Genomic DNA, 18,394 nt, shown 5'->3' on the forward strand with positions numbered 1-18,394 from the left:
ACAATGTTTCATGCAAAATATCTTAACTCTAGCCTTTCAAATTTAGAGAAAATGATTTTTTAAGTTTTTACAATATACAATAAGGAAAACCTATGGCCCCCAGGGCGGGGCTAATTTTGACACTAGAGGCAAAATTTGAACAACTTTGGTAGAGTACCTATAAATATTTAACAAATATTAAAGCTCTAAGCCTTGTACCTTTAGAGAATAAGATTTTTTTTATTTTTTACTATATGTATATATTGAAAATCAATGACCCCCGGGGCGGGGGCAATTTTGACCCAAGGCAAAATTTGAACAATCTTGCTAGAGGTTCATTTCACAATGTTTCATGAAAATATCTAACCTCTAGCATTTGTCAATTGCTAGAAATTTTTTTTTTAAGTTTTTACTATAAGTTTTTACTATATACATGACCCCAGGGCTATAATTTGTACAATCTTGCTAGAGGTTCACTACACAATGTTTCATGCAAAATATCTTAACTCTAGCCTTTGTAAATTTAGAGAAGATGATATTTTAAGTTTTTACAATATACAATAAGGAAAACCAATGACCCCCGGGGCGGGGCCGATTTTGACCCCAGGGCTATAATTTGAACAATCTTGGTAGAGGTCTACCAGACAATGCCTTATGCAGAATATCTAAGCTCTATGCCTTTTGGGTCTTTACAAGAAGGTATTTTAAGTTTTTACTATATGTACATATAGTGAAAATCAATGACTCCCGGGGCGGGCCCAATTTGACCCAAGGGCTATAATTTGAACAATCTTGGTAGAGGTCTACAAGACAATGCCTTATGCAAATATCTAAGCTCTAGGCCTTTTGGGTCTTTACAAGAAGATTTTTTAAATTTATTCTTATAATTCCTTTTGGTTGCCATGGCAACCAGATTTCGGCATGGAATGAAATTCTTTAAACAACTTTGGAAGCCCTTCACCAAGGATCAATCCTGCCAAGTTTGGTTGAAATTGGACTAGTGGTTTTTCACAAGAAGATTTTTAAGTTCACTATATAATCTATAGAACACACACACAAACAAGGGTGGGCCGATTTTGACCACAGGGCTATTATTTGAACAATCTGGGTAGAGGTCTACAAGACAATGCCTTATGCAAAAAATCTAAGCTCTAGGCCTTTTGGGTCTTTACAAGAAGGTATTTTAAGTTTTTACTATATGTACATATAGTGAAAATCAATAACCCCCGGGGCGGGGCCGATTTTGACCCCAGGGCTATAATTTGAACAACCTTGGTAGAGGTCTACCAGACAATGCCTTATGCAATATCTAAACTCTAGGCCTTTTGGGTCTTTACAAGAAGATTTTTTTAAATTTATTCTTATAATTCCTTTTGGTTGCCATGGCAACCAGATTTCGGCATGGAATGAAATTTCTTGAACAACTTTGGAAACCCTTCACCCAAGGATCAATCCTGCCAAGTTTGGTTGAAATTGGACTAGTGGTTTTTCACAAGAAGATTTTTTAAGTTCACTATATAATCTATATAACGCACACGCACACGCACACGCACACACACACACACACACACACACACACAGGTGAATCGCTATATGCCACCGCATCGCAAATGCTGCTGTGGCATAAAAACAAACAAAAAAACATACCAAACAGGCCTTATTGACTTCAGTGATCTTAATGTATCAAAATCAATCGCTTTTGATCATTTTGGAAATGCCACATAATTCTTATAAATCTAAATTATATTTTTGATTTGTTCTTTTTATCTTAACCACTATATACCAATATTTAACCGAAAAGAACAATTGAAACATAAATTATTGACATATATCAGTGACACGATCAAGCGAAAGATAAAAAATATTCTTAATATTAACTTGTTATAAACAAAGGTGCCTAAACGGCTGTGCTATTGCATATATGTGACGAGTACCTGTACATTCAGCTGATAAGACTTTTTGAAAAAAGTTATTTACACCAAATTCATTATTGTTATCTACACGGACATAACCGAAGTAGGTTCGAATATTCAAATGAGTTTTTGAATGTATTCATAATTGACAGGTCAATGAAATCAGACTATATACCACAGCGTCATAATTAATAATGACAATAACCTAATAAAAAGTTATATTTCTTATTTAAAATCAATTTCGGTTTCATTTTAAAACTAGACTTCGAAATGTAATCATAATGCATGCAATAAAGTTAATCCGCCCTAGGGAACGGAAAGGGCAAACATAAGTAAATCAGGCCCAGCTGACCCAACCCCTCTCATTAGATTCGTAAGACACCGTTCAATAAACCTACTAAAGGAAGTGTTTACTCGTCCAATCCATGGTTTCACCACCCAGATATTGTGCTTTTTTACCCTCCGCCTTTGTATTCTTATTCCTTGTATATAATAAATCAAGGATATTGTATGAGTATAAGATGAATACTGAAATTATTGAAAGAATTAAAAAACATATATTGTGCGAGCCCATGGCGAGCATAATATTTTTAATTCAACGAGTTCAATAAATCTAGTACTTAACTTTTCATCGAAGCGCATATAGTATACGCATATAGTATATATACATGTATATATAACGCTTACATTTAGCGCGTTTTTAAATTGATTATTAGGTGCTTACCTTAGCTTATTTTGAGCATACACCAATTACGGTCCGGTATTCAGGGGAAATCTTGGCGATAATATGTCATTTAAATTTTATCATTATCTGCAATTATAAAAAAAATGTAAAGTATTGAATTGACAGATATTTGCATGAAGTCTGACGTGAAGATTGCTTTTATTTAAAAAGTTTGAAAGTTATTTACCGTCAGGAAAGAAATCAGAGCAAGATAAATGTACCTCTATTGTGGTCAAGATGGTTATTTATTTCTTTTTTTAGTAGTACATGTACCTAGACATGAGATATAATCAAGGAAAATATTGTTTTAAAAAGTATTACCATTACAAAAACATAGCCCACTATCTGTATTCTAATCAGGATGTTTAAAACAATTTTGTGTTTCAACATACCTGAACATGAGATATATTCAAGGAAAATATAATTATATGTATGACCAAAATACACAACAGATAAAGTTTAGCTCACCTGAGCTAGCTCAGGGTGAGCTTCAGGGTGAGCTTTTTGGATCATTTAATGCCCGTCGTCCGTCGTCTGTCGGTTGTCCACACTTGTTCGTTATCACTCTAGCGGTCACATGAAAAACTAGGTCACAGGAGCTAAAATAGAAAAACCTTGTTAACACTCTAGCGGTTATATATTTGCCTCAGTCATCATCAAACTTTGTCAGGGTGCTTGTTTAGGTAATAGCTCAGATAAATTCGAATATGGGTCATCTCGGATGAAAAACTAGGTAACAGGAGCTAAAAATAGAAAAACATTGTTAACACTCTTAGACTAGTGGTAGACTAGTGGTCTTATGTTTGACTCAATCTTCATCAAACTTGGTTAGGATGCTTGTCTAGGTAATAGCTCGTATGAGTTCGAACATGGGTCATCTCGGATGACAAACTAGGTCACAGAAGCTAAAAATAGAAAAACCTTGTTAACACTAGTGGTCACATTTTTTACTTAGTCATATAAAACTTGGTCAGGATATTTGCCTAGGTAATTGCTTGGATGAGTTCAAACATGCGTCATCTCGGATGAAAAACTAGATTACAGGAGCTAAAAATAGAAAAACCTTGTTTACACTCTAGAGATGACACTTTTGACTCAATTATCAACAAACTTAGTCAGGATGCTTGTCTAGCTAATTGCTCGGATGAGGTCAAACATGGGTCATCTCGGATGAAAAACTAGGTGACAGGAGCGAAAAATAGAAAAATCCTGTTAACACTCAAGTGGCTATTGTTTTAATCTAAATATCCTGGAAATTGGTCTGAAAGTTTGTTTTGATATTTTCTAGGTCAAGATCGAATATGGGTCACCTGGGGTTAAAAACTACGTTACACCACTCAAATATGGATAATCCTTGTTAACACTCTAGTGGTCACATTTTTGACTCACCTGTCATGAAACTTGGTCAGAATGCTTGTCTATGTAATTGTTCGGATGAGTTCGGTGAATCAAGTGAGCGATATAGGGTCACCATGGCCCTCTTGTTTTAGTGTAACAATAATCTGTAGCATTAAAACCACACTTGCAATTTATTAATACGCCTTCATTTAGGTCCCTAAAATAATAGTTTTAGAAGTGCATTATGTCAATATGAGAGAATAATTGTTTTAAACAATGTTTCCAGCGGCGTCCGTGGCCGAGTGGTTAAGGTCGTTGACTTCAAACCACTTGCCTCTCACCACTGTGGGTTCGAATCCCGACATAGACTTTGGATTCATGTGAGGTAGCTATCCAGCTAGCTTACGGACGTCGGTGGTTCTATTTAGGTGCCCGTTCGTGCCTGAAATAATGCACGGAGGTGCACGTGAGGTTTTCCTTCACCAGTAAAGCTGGAACGTCGCCAAATGACCTATACTGTGTCGGTGTGACGTAAAACCCAATCAAACAAACAATGTTTCCTCTATTTTACTCTTTAAAATTCATCCGATATATTTAAGCTAATTATTACACAGTTAAAATTAATGCCTGACTATGGCAAAACCTCAGATAAATAACTAACATAGGATTTTGTATATATTCAAATATTTACAAATGAACAAGATAATTACGGTTTGTTTAAAGCAAGAGTATTTTAGTTTTGTTAAAAATTCAAAATGAGAAAAAAAAGAAGAAAGAACATTCTCTTGTATAGCTATACCCTGTTCTTATTATAATTAAATTCTGTTCTGTATGTATGTGAAGATGAGACTATGATAAAATACATCATAGATGTTCTTGTTTCAGAAATATGCATTTCATTTCTATAGTCAAAGAAATACGTTTAAACAGCTTTCTATAGTGATATGTCTTGTAAATCTTCTTTTTAAAGGATCTTAAATTAGATAAAAATGATTATTTACAATAAAAATTGAGTTTGGTTTTGGATGATAGTTGTGGGCATTTGTTTGAGATTAAAGTTATACTATGCTCAAATTTGATATCAGAAAACATTGATACTTGCTACACAGTCTCTTGTGAATATGACATAAACATAATTTGACTTCACACAAAATGTCATGTTTAAAACCCTACACACATAGGTCGTCACAATATGAATATATAGTGTCGAGAAAAAAAAAATGGCAGTTTTTCTTTTAAGAAAATACCAGCTTTATTTGTTCTGTATTAGAGAACAAAAAACATTCAATATAGTTTATAATTCATTTTTAGCTCACCTGACCAAGAAGTGGTCAAGGTGAGGTAAAGTGATGGGGCTATGTCCGGCGTCCGTCGTCGTGCATCATCAACAATTGGGTTGTTAACAGTCTAGCAATCACAGTTTTAGCAGTCATCATCAAACTTTGTCAGAATATGTGTCTCAATCAAATACAGATCGAGTTCGAAAATGGGTTATCTCGGGTAAAAAACTATGGCACAGGAGCTGAAAAAAGGAAAAGGTTGTTAATTCTCCAGTGGCTGCAGTTTCAATCCAAATATTCTGGAAATCAGTCGGGAAGGTTGTTTTGATTATTTCTAGGTCAAGTTTGCATATGGGTCTTCTCTGGTCAATAAAAAGGTCACAGTGGCTAAAAATAGAAAAAGCTTCTTTAAACTCTACTGGCTGCAGTTTTGATCAAAATGTAATGGAAATTTGTCAGGAAGGTTATTTTGATGATTTTTAGATCAGGTTCAAAAATGGGTCATCTCCGATCAAAAACTAGGTCACAGGAGCTAAAAATAGGAAAATCTCGTGAAAACTCTAGTGGCTGCAGTGTTGATTCAAATATTCTGGAAATTTGTCAGGAAGATTACTTTGATGATTTCTAGGTCACGTTCGAAAATGGGCATCTCTGGTTAAAAACTAGGTCACAGGAGCTAAAATTAGAAAAATCTTGATAGCACTCTAGTAGCTGCAGTTTTGATCTAAATATTCTGGAAATTTGTCAGAAAGGTTGTGTTGATGATTTCTAGGTCAACTACGAAGATGGGTCACCTCCGGTCAAAAACTAAGTCACGGGAGCTAAAAATAGAAAAGTCTTGTTAACACTCTAGTGGTTGCAGTTTTAATCTAAAACTTCTGTAATTTGTCAAGAACGTTGTATTTTCATGTCTTTAGTTGTTTGCCTGCCCGTGCTCTGCTTTGTGCCCTGTCCTGTTTTTGTTTGGGGTCCTCCTGGGCTCCTTGCCCATGGCTCTTGTTACTGGTCGGGTGGGGGTTGCGTTCATTGAACGCCGCCTTTCCTTGTTGATCTTGTTTATCATGTTTGATAATTTCTAGATCAAGTTCGAAGATGGGTCATCTCCGGTCAAAAACTAGGTCACAAGAGCTAAAAATAGAAAAATCTTGTTAACACTCTAGTGCAGTTTTGATGCAAATATTCTGGAAATTTGTCATGAAGGTTGTGTTGATGTTTTCTAGGTCATGTTCGAAGATGGGTCATCTCCGGTCAAAAACTAGGTTACAGCAGCCAAATATAAAAAAATCTTGTTAACTCTCTAGTGGCTGCAGTTTTGATCCAAAAATTCTGGAAATTTGTCAGGAAGATTGCTTTGATGATTTCTAGGTCCAGCCCATAACTTCAAAGTTTAAAATAGATAAATACAGAATCCCTAAAGAAAGCCCAACACGGCAAAATTGAAAATGTTGCAGGCTCGGTTTAATTGAGCCTGTTCATGGACGGTACTGGAAATTGCAAGTTACCGTCCACGCCCCCTAGCACCGGCTTAAGCAGAATTCAACATTTAACATGAACTGGTAAAATTTAGAATTTTGAAACATCCGCAGATGTGTTCATATGGTGGTTATCATGGAACCTTCAATGTGACACGGTAGTGCCATTCCATGAAAAGCGGCATATGGTCCCCAAGTAAAAAAATGCGTGTGCCCTAAACGAGAAAACAATGGGCGGAACTAAATAAAATGGAATTTTGAAAGGGGATCTGAGGTTATGAAGCCTGCGTATCACAAATAGGACGTCAAAAGACAAATTTAAAAAGCAGGCAACATATCCTAAGGGTGATTCAGCACGACATTATTGTTGTGCTTGTCCATGAACAGGCTCAATCAAACCGAGCCTGCAACATTTTCAATTTTGCCGTGTTGGGCTTTCTTTACGGATTCTGTATTTATCTTCTTTTTTTTCAACATTATTCAAGTAGGAATATTGGAACCACCAAACTACAAAATATGACAAACAAGATCGACAAGGAAAGGCGGCGTTCAATGAACGCAGCCCCCACCCTACAAAGACTTTGCAGCAAAATTGTGTCGGGCCCATAACTTCGTTATTTGAAGTCGGATTTTACAACTATTTCACACAAATGATCACCATATTGAGACAATGTGTCGCGCGTAACATTTGGGTCGCTACCTTAAAGGTCAAGGTCACAGCATGACCTTGCAGCAAAATCGTGTCCAGCCCATAGCTTCGTTATTTGAAGTCGGATTTTACAACTATTTCACAGAAATGATCACCATATCGAGACGTCGTGTCAAAGAGACCAAATCGAGCCTGCAACATTTTAAATTTTGCCGTGTTGGGTTTTCTGTAGGGAGTCTTATTTCTCTTTATTTTGTCTGTGACATAACTCTGACACTACAAGAGATATACCTTCTGTGTCCAAAACCTATTCGAGGAGCATCACCAGGTTCAACCGGCTCTTGTTTCACTTGGGGACCATATGCCGCTTCTCATTGAATGGCACCTACGTGTCACATTTAAGGTTCCATGATAACCGCCATATGAAAATCTGGAAACAAAGTGATCCCTCGGAAGCATTTATCACAACAAAATTACTTGAAAATTGCAGACTCGGTTTGATTGAGTCTGTAAATGAGGCATAATGAATAAGTGCAAAATCCCTCACGCCCCCAGAACACATCCGCGGATGTTTCAATATTCAAAATTGTACCAGTTCATGTTAAACGTTGAATTCAGCTTAAGCCGGTGCTAAGGGGCGTAGGCGGGAGTTTGCATTTGACAGTACCGTCCATGAACAGACTCGATCCCCTTTGTCAAAAGCGAACTAAATCTGAAATCCCCGGCCAATGCCTTCTTTATATTTCTATTATAACACATCGCTTAATACTTACTAGCTTAAAACGAATTTTCGGCTATAGCGAACCATCTTTTCATGTCCCAAATGGCAAACAAAAACACGTTAATTTCATCGGTTTAAACAAACAATTATAATTGAAATATCAGGATGCGCTCAATTAAAGATCAGGACATAAATACCGCTATACGATAATTTTCGTTTCGTCTTAATCAAATACATGTACATAATAAACTGTTCAATAAAATACCCTGCATAAAATTATTGCTGTCGTAAAGTACCGATCACACCGGTGACCAATGACAAGGTATGGCTTTTTCGCGGCAAATTTGCTAATCCTAACAAGTCAGTGAAAGATGTTGCTACTTCGCTTCTAGCGAACTTCGGATATAACAAACGATATTTAAATGTCCCATTGAGTTCGTTATAAGCAGCAGAATGGACGGTACTGTCAAGTTCAAACTATCGTCCACGCCCACTAGCACCAGCTTTAGCAGAATTCACCATTGAAACATGAAAATGGTGAAATTTGAACTTAGAAACATCCGCAGATGTATTCGTCGGTTATACAGGAACCTTTAACGTGACACTTCCGTGCCATTCCATGAAAAGCGGCATTTGGTCCCCAAGCAAAAGGCATATGTGATCCCTAAACGAGGAAACAATGGGCGTAATTGAATAAAATGGAATTCTTAAAGAGGATCTGAGGTTATGACGCCTGCATATCACAGACGAGACGTCAAAATAAAATTTAAATAGAAAGTAAAATATCTTAAGGATGATTATACAGTATTCAAGTGGGAATACTGGATCCTCCAAAGATAAAAAAAACCCCAAAAAACCCGCCAAAATAGAAGAAACTAAAAATAACACTTAACATGTATACACAACAGTAATGTCGTGCCGAACGATCGTCAAGGATCGAAAGTATATCATCTTTGATTAAATGTACGGGGAGACTTTTTACAGCCCCACACGGCAAAAAGAACACTGATGTGACAATTAAATAGCCTCATTTGTGGTTCAAGAGTTTTTTCATTTTCCACAGTTTAGACGAAACCCAATACTAAGCTGTTATTTCTCGTTGCGTTGGAGGATTCCCCAACATATTCATAACACATATTTTACGAACAACCTCATCAACAGATGTTGTGCGACGTTTGCTAAAATAGCCATTTTTACATTTTTTGCGTATGTAATTTCGAATAGCACCTTAACTGTTGTTGAATGCGATACACAGTGGCAGCAGAAATATTAGGTCGAATCTGTTTTCACTTGTTTCACAGTAGAACAGTATCTGTTTCAAAAGTCCTAAAATAATGCCCTTAACCAAACATGTTTTTTTTTGCATGATTTGACTTTTGCCATGGCAATGTTTTTGCTTTGGGTCCTGCTTGGCTCCTTTCCGTTGGTCCTCTGTTGCTGGGTCGTGTGGGAGTTGCGATCATTGAACGCCGCCATTCCTTGTTGATCTTGATTGTCATGTTTTTTGGTCAAACCATATTTAGGTGCAATTCAAATGAGATGGGTATATGTATAGGTATATGGATACACTACTTTACATGATTAAATCACTTTGTATGAGTGTCTGTAAACGTCTTTTCATTGTGTTTTTATATTAAATTTAACATTTTGTATAAATACAGAAACATAACTTCTGCAGATTTTGCATGAGAGAGATAACTCGTCTGGAAAGTTTGTAAAAATCATTAGGCCTAGCATGCAAGTTGTTACTAAAATGAAAATGTAACAAGCTGTTAGAATGAATAGGTGATGAAACTAATCATGCTTGAGAATGGTGAGTTATATCCTGGGCTTAAAAGAAATATAATACATAACAAACAGATAATACTATGATAATTCTACAATTGCGAGGACAAAACGATACAATGTCATGTACAATTATTCGAAATTATGAAGTATCAAACCCAAGACATGATGCTAAAATCGTGCAATAAAACTCAGAAAGAGGTGGTTCTGTTTTATAATAAGATGAGGAACAGAGCTGTTTTGATATTTTCCATTTCAAAACGATAGTTTTGTTTTGTTTATATCGTTTATTGTGTAACTTAACTTTAAATGTATCGACTACAGTATTTACAATTAATATGAACGAACTTAGGCACAAACATCCTAAAATTGTAATTGTTTTACAGTTATCTTAAAGCAAAATGCGGAAATGTTAGAGACCATGCATATCATCATACACGATAATAATAAACTAACTTGTATATGCTATTACGGAAGAATAATGAGTTCGGTTCAAGGTAGCCTATCAATACACTATAATTATAATACTTTATGTGGCAAAGAACATTTATACTATTATACTATTTTCTTCAATTTTGCAGATGTTTTTAAGATTGGATCAAAAACATCACGCGTAACAAAGGGAATTTGGATGTATATAGAGGAAGACAGAATCAGAAACTTGGCAAATATTTACATTGATGTTGAAGGATTTGGAGACCCTTCAAAGGTATATTTTGCAGCAAGATAAGTTTCTTATGTAAATTGAATCAAATACTTACAAGAAGTTTCATTTTTCCGTTTGGTTGACCCTTTTCCCTTAAAGATCAGAATGCAGTCACCGTTTATAGCTCTTATTAGCTCAGATGGGATGGTTTTCACACATCGTGATGCTTTAAGTTTGCCGAGGTTAACCAAAATGATATTTCCTGTTCCGGCGCCATATGACGTAAATTCTCTTTGTGCCCGTAGAATCAGAAATAACCCAACTAACAAGCAGTTTCTATAAAAAAAGTAAAACAAAACTTGTTAACTTTATATGTAATTTACGTACAAAACTGAAAGCAATGTTAGCATAAAAATGACGCGATACTTCCTTTTAACTTTAGTAAAAACCAAATTTTAAGCATACTTATATTGAAGGCCAACTTCTATTTTTCAGTGTCCTTTTTACTTGTTTTTACGTTAGACTTTATAAATTTTGTTATCGTATGCATATTAACAGTAATATTAAAAGAATCATATTATATTCCAAAACAGAAATAAATAAATAAATAAATAAATAATAATTATTACTTTATTATAGATCAACAAACTACTTATAAAAGTGTTTCTTTTATTAATTAAAACAGTCATGATGAAAAAGATAAAAAAAAATAATCACTGTAAAACTTTGTAGGACAAACATGTGACAACTTAGTGTGTTTTTCATTTCAATTGCAAATACCTCATATAACAGGAAGCAAAGTATTTTTCTGATTTATATGAAAATTACTTCCCTTTGAATGTTTGTAATTGTTAGATAGATTTATTATGTCTCCTTAAACGAATTAAAATTGGTATATAGGAAACTAATATAAAGAATTCCGCTGGTTTTGCATTAAGACCTCCTAGGAATGAGATAGAGGTCACCATAAATAAAAATAGAGTGATGGCTTCCGGACAAAAACTTTAATTAGAAATGAGATAATGTAATCAAACTTGGTATATAACAAACTTATATGAAGACCCCGGTTAATTTAGCAGTTGGATCCCCTGGCTTTAAGGTCAAGGTGCAATAAATTTTTTGCAAAACCGGTTGTAACACGCGGTTACTTATAATAGAAAAATGGTTTCCGGACACTTTCTTAGGTTAGGAATGAGATATTGTAATCACACTTGGTATATAGCAAGACGATATAAAATTCTGGAAACAAAGTGATCCATCGGAAGCATTAATCACAACAAAATAACATAAGAATTGCAGACTCGGTTTGATTGAGTCTGTAAAGACTTCCGCTAGTACTGCATTTGTATTCCTTGAGGTTGAGATAGAGCTTACCGGAAATAACTCTCGTTATGTATGAGATGTTGTGATCAAACTTGATATTAAGTAAGCTTATATAAAGACCTTCGGTCGTTGAGTTTGCAGTTGGACCCCCCTACCCTTTGATCTTGATCAAGGTCACCATTACTCAAAATAGCAAAATAAGCTCCGGACAATGACTAGAGTTAGGAATGAGATATAGTTATACAACTTTGTGTATAGCAAGTTTATATGAAGGCTGCAGTTGGTATTGCATTCGGAACCCCCGAGGTCAAGGTCACCTTTATAAAGAAATGGTTTTCGGACAAAAACTAATTAGGAATGAGATTTTATCAACCTTGGTATATAGCAAGCTCATATGAAGACCTCCGCTTGCATTGCATTTGGACCTCCTTTTGTCAGGATCGAGGTCATCGTTACTAAAATTTGGGCAATAATATATATAAAGACCTTGCTTTGAATTGCGTTGGTCCCCTGGGGCAAGTCAATATCACCGTTATTAAAAAAAGAAAAAAGGTTTCCGGACGATTACTAGAGTTAAGAATAAGCTATCGTAAATAAATCTTGCTATATATCAAGCTTATATAAATATCCTGGTTGCGTTTGCTGTTTGATTCCCTGGGTCAAGGTCACTGTTGTTAAAACTTGAAAAATGGTTTAGGGACGATAACATTAGTCGTATCATAGTTTGGGGACCTTTGTCTTGAAAATTTGTCAGACTTGAATTGTATACACAAACATGCACAGTGCCTTAACTTGAGTGGAGATATTAATTACATGCACTCCATAGCGTGCTCAATGATTGGCGCATTTGTTTCTTGGGGTTTAATCATTTATTCGGAGGGTTACATCATAACGACTGAGAAAGAGATAGGGATAGATGCATAATATTCAGATGTTCGTTCATTTTTTATTTTTTCTGGGCTTTCATATTGTAACAACAGGGAACGTAATTTTATGCTCCTTGAAGGGAGAGCATATAGTCGCCGCCTTGTCCGTCTGTCCTTTTGTCCGTCTGTCCTTCCGTTGCTGGTCCGGAGCAAAACTTGATAATTTGTTTCAAATTCACACAGTGGTAGAGGCAATGAGGCGGAGAACCGTAACTCTTATTTGCCCCGTTTTTGAATTATCGCCCCTTTTAGAAAAATCTTGTCCGGGACATTACTCTAAAACTATAAAAGATATCAATATAAAATATTGTAGGTAGATAGATCTCAAAAGGTCAATGTGCCGTGCACAAAAGCCGTAACTCTGCCTTGCCTAATTTTGAGTTAATGCCCTTTGTTCATTTTTACACTTTGAACTTTGTCCGAAACATACCTCCAAAATCATTAGGGATATCAACATGAAACTTTTAAGGTAGATAAATCTTCTTGGGTAGAAGTGTAGTGCAAAAGAACCACAAGTCCGTTTTCTCCCGTTTTTTTTTTAAATTATCTCCTCTTTTAGAAAGATCTTGTTCGGGACATAACTCTAAAGCTGTAAGATATATCAACATGAAACTTTGTAGGTATATAGATCTTAATGGGTAGCTGTGCAGAGCACAAGAACCGTAACATTGCCTTGCCTTAATTTATTGCCTTTTGTTCATTTTTACATTTTGAACTTTGTCCAGGACATAACTAGGAAACCATAAGAGGTATCAACAAGAAACGTTTTGGTAGGGAGATCTCATTGATTAGAAGTCCAGTGCAAAGAACAGTTATTCTGCTTTGCCTAATTTTGGAATAATTGCACTTTGAACTTTGTCCAGGGACATAACTTTGAATGTAAAAGAGATGTAATTTACTGTGTCAAAAACCTATTCGGGAAGCATCACCCGGTTTAAACCGGGCTTTCTTTATTTGTGCCTATGATTCAAAAGAGAAAGAACATCAAAACATTCGACTCTGATTTATACTCGGGGCTACGCAACTCCGTACAAATCATATAGCCTTGTATTTCAATGCTCTTTCTATTACTTAAGAAAGAGATATTGTAATTAAACTTGCTTTTTAGATACAAAATATGGAAACCCCGGTTGTGATCGCATTTGGACCCCTGGAGTCAAGGGTCGACATTATTAAAAATAGAACAATGGTTTTTCACTTTCCTTGTTGAGTTTGTTTATCATTTTTATCTTGTTAATCATATGCTTCTATGAAGTGTGCGGTTGCCATTGCATTTGGACCCCCTGGGTTCAAGGTCGAAATCTCCGTTACTGAAAACAGAAAAATGGTTCCGGACAGTAACATGAGTAAGGAATGATAAATTATTAACAAATTTGGTGTATAGCAAGCTTATGAAGAACTCCGCTAGTATTGCATTTGGAATCCATGGGTCTAGATCGAGGCCACCGTTACTTACTAAGCCATTTTGTATGAAGATCCTGATTTGTAATGCAATAAATTGAAATATTTGTGTACACCTTTGATACATCCTAAATTATATTTTTAGTTCAAATTTTATTTCAGACCACTTGTTTTCTTTTAAATTTAAGTTGCTGGTACATGTATTTATCACCTTTAGTGATAGCTCTATTTTAAACTTAAATATGAAAAATGCAAACATATATATGACACAAAATTCCATGTAATCTAGTATTTTATCAAATGATTAAGGAAAACCACAAACCAAAAGTAAAAAAAACTACAACTTTGTAATTATACACAGACGTTTGTGAAAACTGTAAAGTTACCTTCAGTAAAATAATACATTGTACAGATTGTTTGGTAAATAAATCTCCATTGTTAGTTTTATATTAAACGTGAAATTGACGACCGATCGTGAAAACGTGTGTCATGTATATTCCTATTTAAAGCCTTGAGTTTATCACAATTTTTATATGCAAATCGCTTGTTCTCATGACCCTGGTCCTGGACATCTGCCAATACGATATTTTCACAATAAAATATTGGATGAAATATGTAATGAACAAAAATATCAATCAGACAAGAAAAAACGGAAGTTGAATCAAAATTTTGAATTTTCAGTCAAATGTTGATGAAAACGATAATCGGTTGCTGAATATTGTGACCCAAATTTGTGACGTTGTCTTATACAACATTAGAGGTGTGTATGACAGTGACATGCTTCACAAGATAAAGTATCCTTTTTATGTATGTTATGTGACGGGTAATTTCTATGCAGTGAAAACATTTTGTAGATAAAAAATATCTATGGCATTATCTTTTTGTCTACCACTATGAACAGGAACAAGGCTTATTTTCAAAGATAGCATGGCCATTTTTAAGATCTTTTAAATATCAACGCCAGGCATACTAGTTGTGCGTTAACCTCTCGAGGAGTTGCATTGATAAAGTTATTTTAGCGTACCTTACTATAAGGAATTGATTAAGAAATCACAATTTTATCATTTTAGCATTTTTTTTATTTAATTACTGTACTAAACACAATCTTTATTTTTTTCAACGAAATATCGGTCAAAATCCATAGTTTGAATTAAATCAATAGTGAAATGATAAGTGACTGACACATTAATTTGCAGGCGCTTGGTTATAATTGTAACATGTACAGTAAGTATGTATCATTTGTATAGGAACGAACAAACGAACGAACAAATTTATTTCACATAAACTTTACAGTTTCTAGTGACTAGCCACTACATTTTACAAATTTAACATATAGGTGTACATAGAACATACAATTGTGACAAGTATCAATTATGTATACTAAAAAGATTAGGATATAATAATATAATAAATTAATTTAAAATTGATCTCATATTTATGGTGATGGACAATACATGTAACCATGTTTGTTTTATTTCATGTCATATATCATCAGAAGTAATAAGAAACATCATGGTATCAATTCGTTTCGCGAAAATTTATAATAGCATGTTTGCGTTTGAATTATTTAATTTTAAATCAGTATAATATTAATAATATATTATTTCGCTTGCTTTATGCTTTTCATGCCATTTAATATTCTACAAACAATTCGATTGATGAAAAAAGATACCAAATGTTTCTATTTGTTTCATATGCAAAATACAATGCCATATTAAAAGTATAAGTTATAATTTAATCATTGAGCACTCGTTGGATTACTATCATATAATATGCATTTTTCGTAATAACATTAACTTTACTTTTTTCTTTAATGAATGTAGCATAATATGAAAATTCGCCCGATATAAGCAATTGCTTTTCTTTCTGTTGATGATTTTCCTTAAATGCTCATTCTAATCCATCGTTTGCTCACACTCTTATACACACAATTTTGATATATACAATTTTCTTTGCTATAAATTATATATTTCTGAAAAATGCATTTAGGATGTGCTTTATACAATCTATAATTTTTTAAATATTTGTCATTAACAAGCATCATATTTACAAATGATATATTACAAACAATTAAATGTAAATCAGTTGTTTGATCGTAATTATCTACTCGTACGTATTTCTAGTGATTATTGTATAAATTTTGCTAACATGACAATATTTGACTTGTTTTTAGATGACAACAATTGTGTAAATTTAAACATACTTGGCTTTGTTCTAAAAAAATTCTTGATATACTTTAGTCTAATAGAATGATATGCCGGCCAATTAAAAACAAAATGGAACTCGTCTTCTATTTCATTACCATAACATATTTGACATACTCGAAGATTTCTCTCTAATCTATCTCTCCCATATCTGCCGGTCTGGATTCTTAGACTATGTGCTGATATACGCAACTTTGTCAATCCGATCCGTAAGATACGGGATGCGATATTGTTTAAATAGGGTTCCATTTCTAATGTATCTTTTACATATTTATACAAATTTAAAACCTCCATATTGTTGATACTAGTTCGCCATTCTTGTGTAAATTCGTCTATCGTATAGGTATAACACGTAACTGTTATATTTAAAGTCGCATGTTTGGATAAAAACTTAATAATAGGTTCCATAAGAAAGGTGTCATTAAGTGAGAAATGAAGTTTGTTTCTGAAATATGAAATTAAATAAATAAACGCACCCATTTATAAACGTTGTACTGACAGATATTTATGACCTAAAACTAGTGATTTTATGTAAGGCTCTTATAAGATCTATTTAATATACATGCTCATCTTACTTAGTCTATTACAATTATTAATGTTGCACAAAAAATGTTTGTTTTACTTAAGATTATGTTTATTTCTAGTATCTTTGAATTTAATGAACTTGAATACACTTGTGTGTGCTTCCCTTCACTTGAATCTGTTAATTTAACTTTTAATATTTTTTTTTTTATTATAATTATAAATGAAAGAACATAATATATTTCACAATTTCAAAAACGTTTGAAGTGATTATAAGTATAAAAGGTGAAAAGGGATATCATTCATTGTATGTCTTAATTATTTTTTCTTGATTTATCAATTATGATGTTTTTATTACTAAAAGTAGAGATAGAAAGTTCAGTTTCTCTACATAAAAAATATGTGCAAGTAACACATTTAGACCCCTTGACTTCTCGACGGCTTACGATATCAAGATGACTTATAGACCCCTTGACACTTAAACCCCTTTTAATATGACTTTTCGATCCCTAGTGGGTAAATATGACTTTTCGATCCCTAGTGGGTAAAACATTTCGACCCCTATCTCAATTTTTGCACTTTAGAATAACAGATAGGCATGATGTATCAAAAAGACCCCCAGACTTAAAGTAATGGAGGAATTATGATAATGATAATAAGGAAAGTGCGCGATTTGTGTATTGCGTATTAATTCATTTCTACAAGTTTGTAAAGATTTAGTTTATTTTTCTGTGACAAACTCATGCTTGTTATATTGGCAATGAATTATTTTACATATTTTGTCTACTTAATTTATGTTACATATTGAATTGACTTGTCAAAGAAGCGATGTTCTCATTTTTTGTGGTATTTACATTATGAATTCAAAATACCAATCAAGCAATAAATGGTTGAAATTTGAAAATTCAATTAATTTTATTTTAAACGTATTTCGAGAACTACATGTACAATGTAATTTACAACTAAAATGTAACTTATGATATGTTGAATTGTAATTATATTGACAAAAAATAAACAGTCTCATCTATTTTTCATATAATTTGTAAAGAAAAATATGTTAATTTCCAAATGTTTTATTACATCTCACAATTCATATACACATTTTCTTTATCATAGTTTGAGTGAAATATTGCCAAAATAAGCTTCAAAAACAATATTTACGACAATAACAAGTTAAGAAAACTATTTAAAATCTTGAAGTCAATATATGTTCCTCTTAACCACATTATATAAATGGTGTGAAAACGTGTGCCCAATAAAAATCAGCCAGGTGTCATTGGTAATTTAATTATCGGTAATTGACATCTGTGGTAAACATTCTGCCAATTACCAAATTGTTGTTGTTGTTCATTTCATTTAAACGGGATTTTCTGATTGGGAAAGAAATTGTTCTATGTAACATTTAGTTTAATTATTTAATTAAGATATATAAACATATAACATATTAATTCATAGGCAAACAGGCATGATAAAAGCGTATTGATACATCGATAACATTTATGTAATAATTA

The 18,394-nt window shown here is 33.8% G+C and overlaps 1 protein-coding gene across 1 annotated transcript in view; it reads left to right on the forward strand.

Moving 5' to 3' along the window:
• Nucleotides 1-18,394, forward strand: part of LOC132754992 (uncharacterized) — a 56,653-nt gene that overhangs the window by 16,820 nt on the left and 21,439 nt on the right. The window contains exons 2-3 of the mRNA XM_060745768.1: nt 10,443-10,570; nt 14,839-14,951. Of these exons, the coding sequence (XP_060601751.1) occupies nt 10,443-10,570; nt 14,839-14,951 (241 nt within the window). The remainder of the gene's footprint in view (nt 1-10,442; nt 10,571-14,838; nt 14,952-18,394) is intronic.

This window comes from Ruditapes philippinarum, unplaced genomic scaffold (assembly GCF_026571515.1).
Source record: "Ruditapes philippinarum isolate M1 unplaced genomic scaffold, ASM2657151v2 ctg99_1_1_1_1, whole genome shotgun sequence".
Lineage (NCBI taxonomy): Eukaryota > Metazoa > Mollusca > Bivalvia > Venerida > Veneridae > Ruditapes > Ruditapes philippinarum.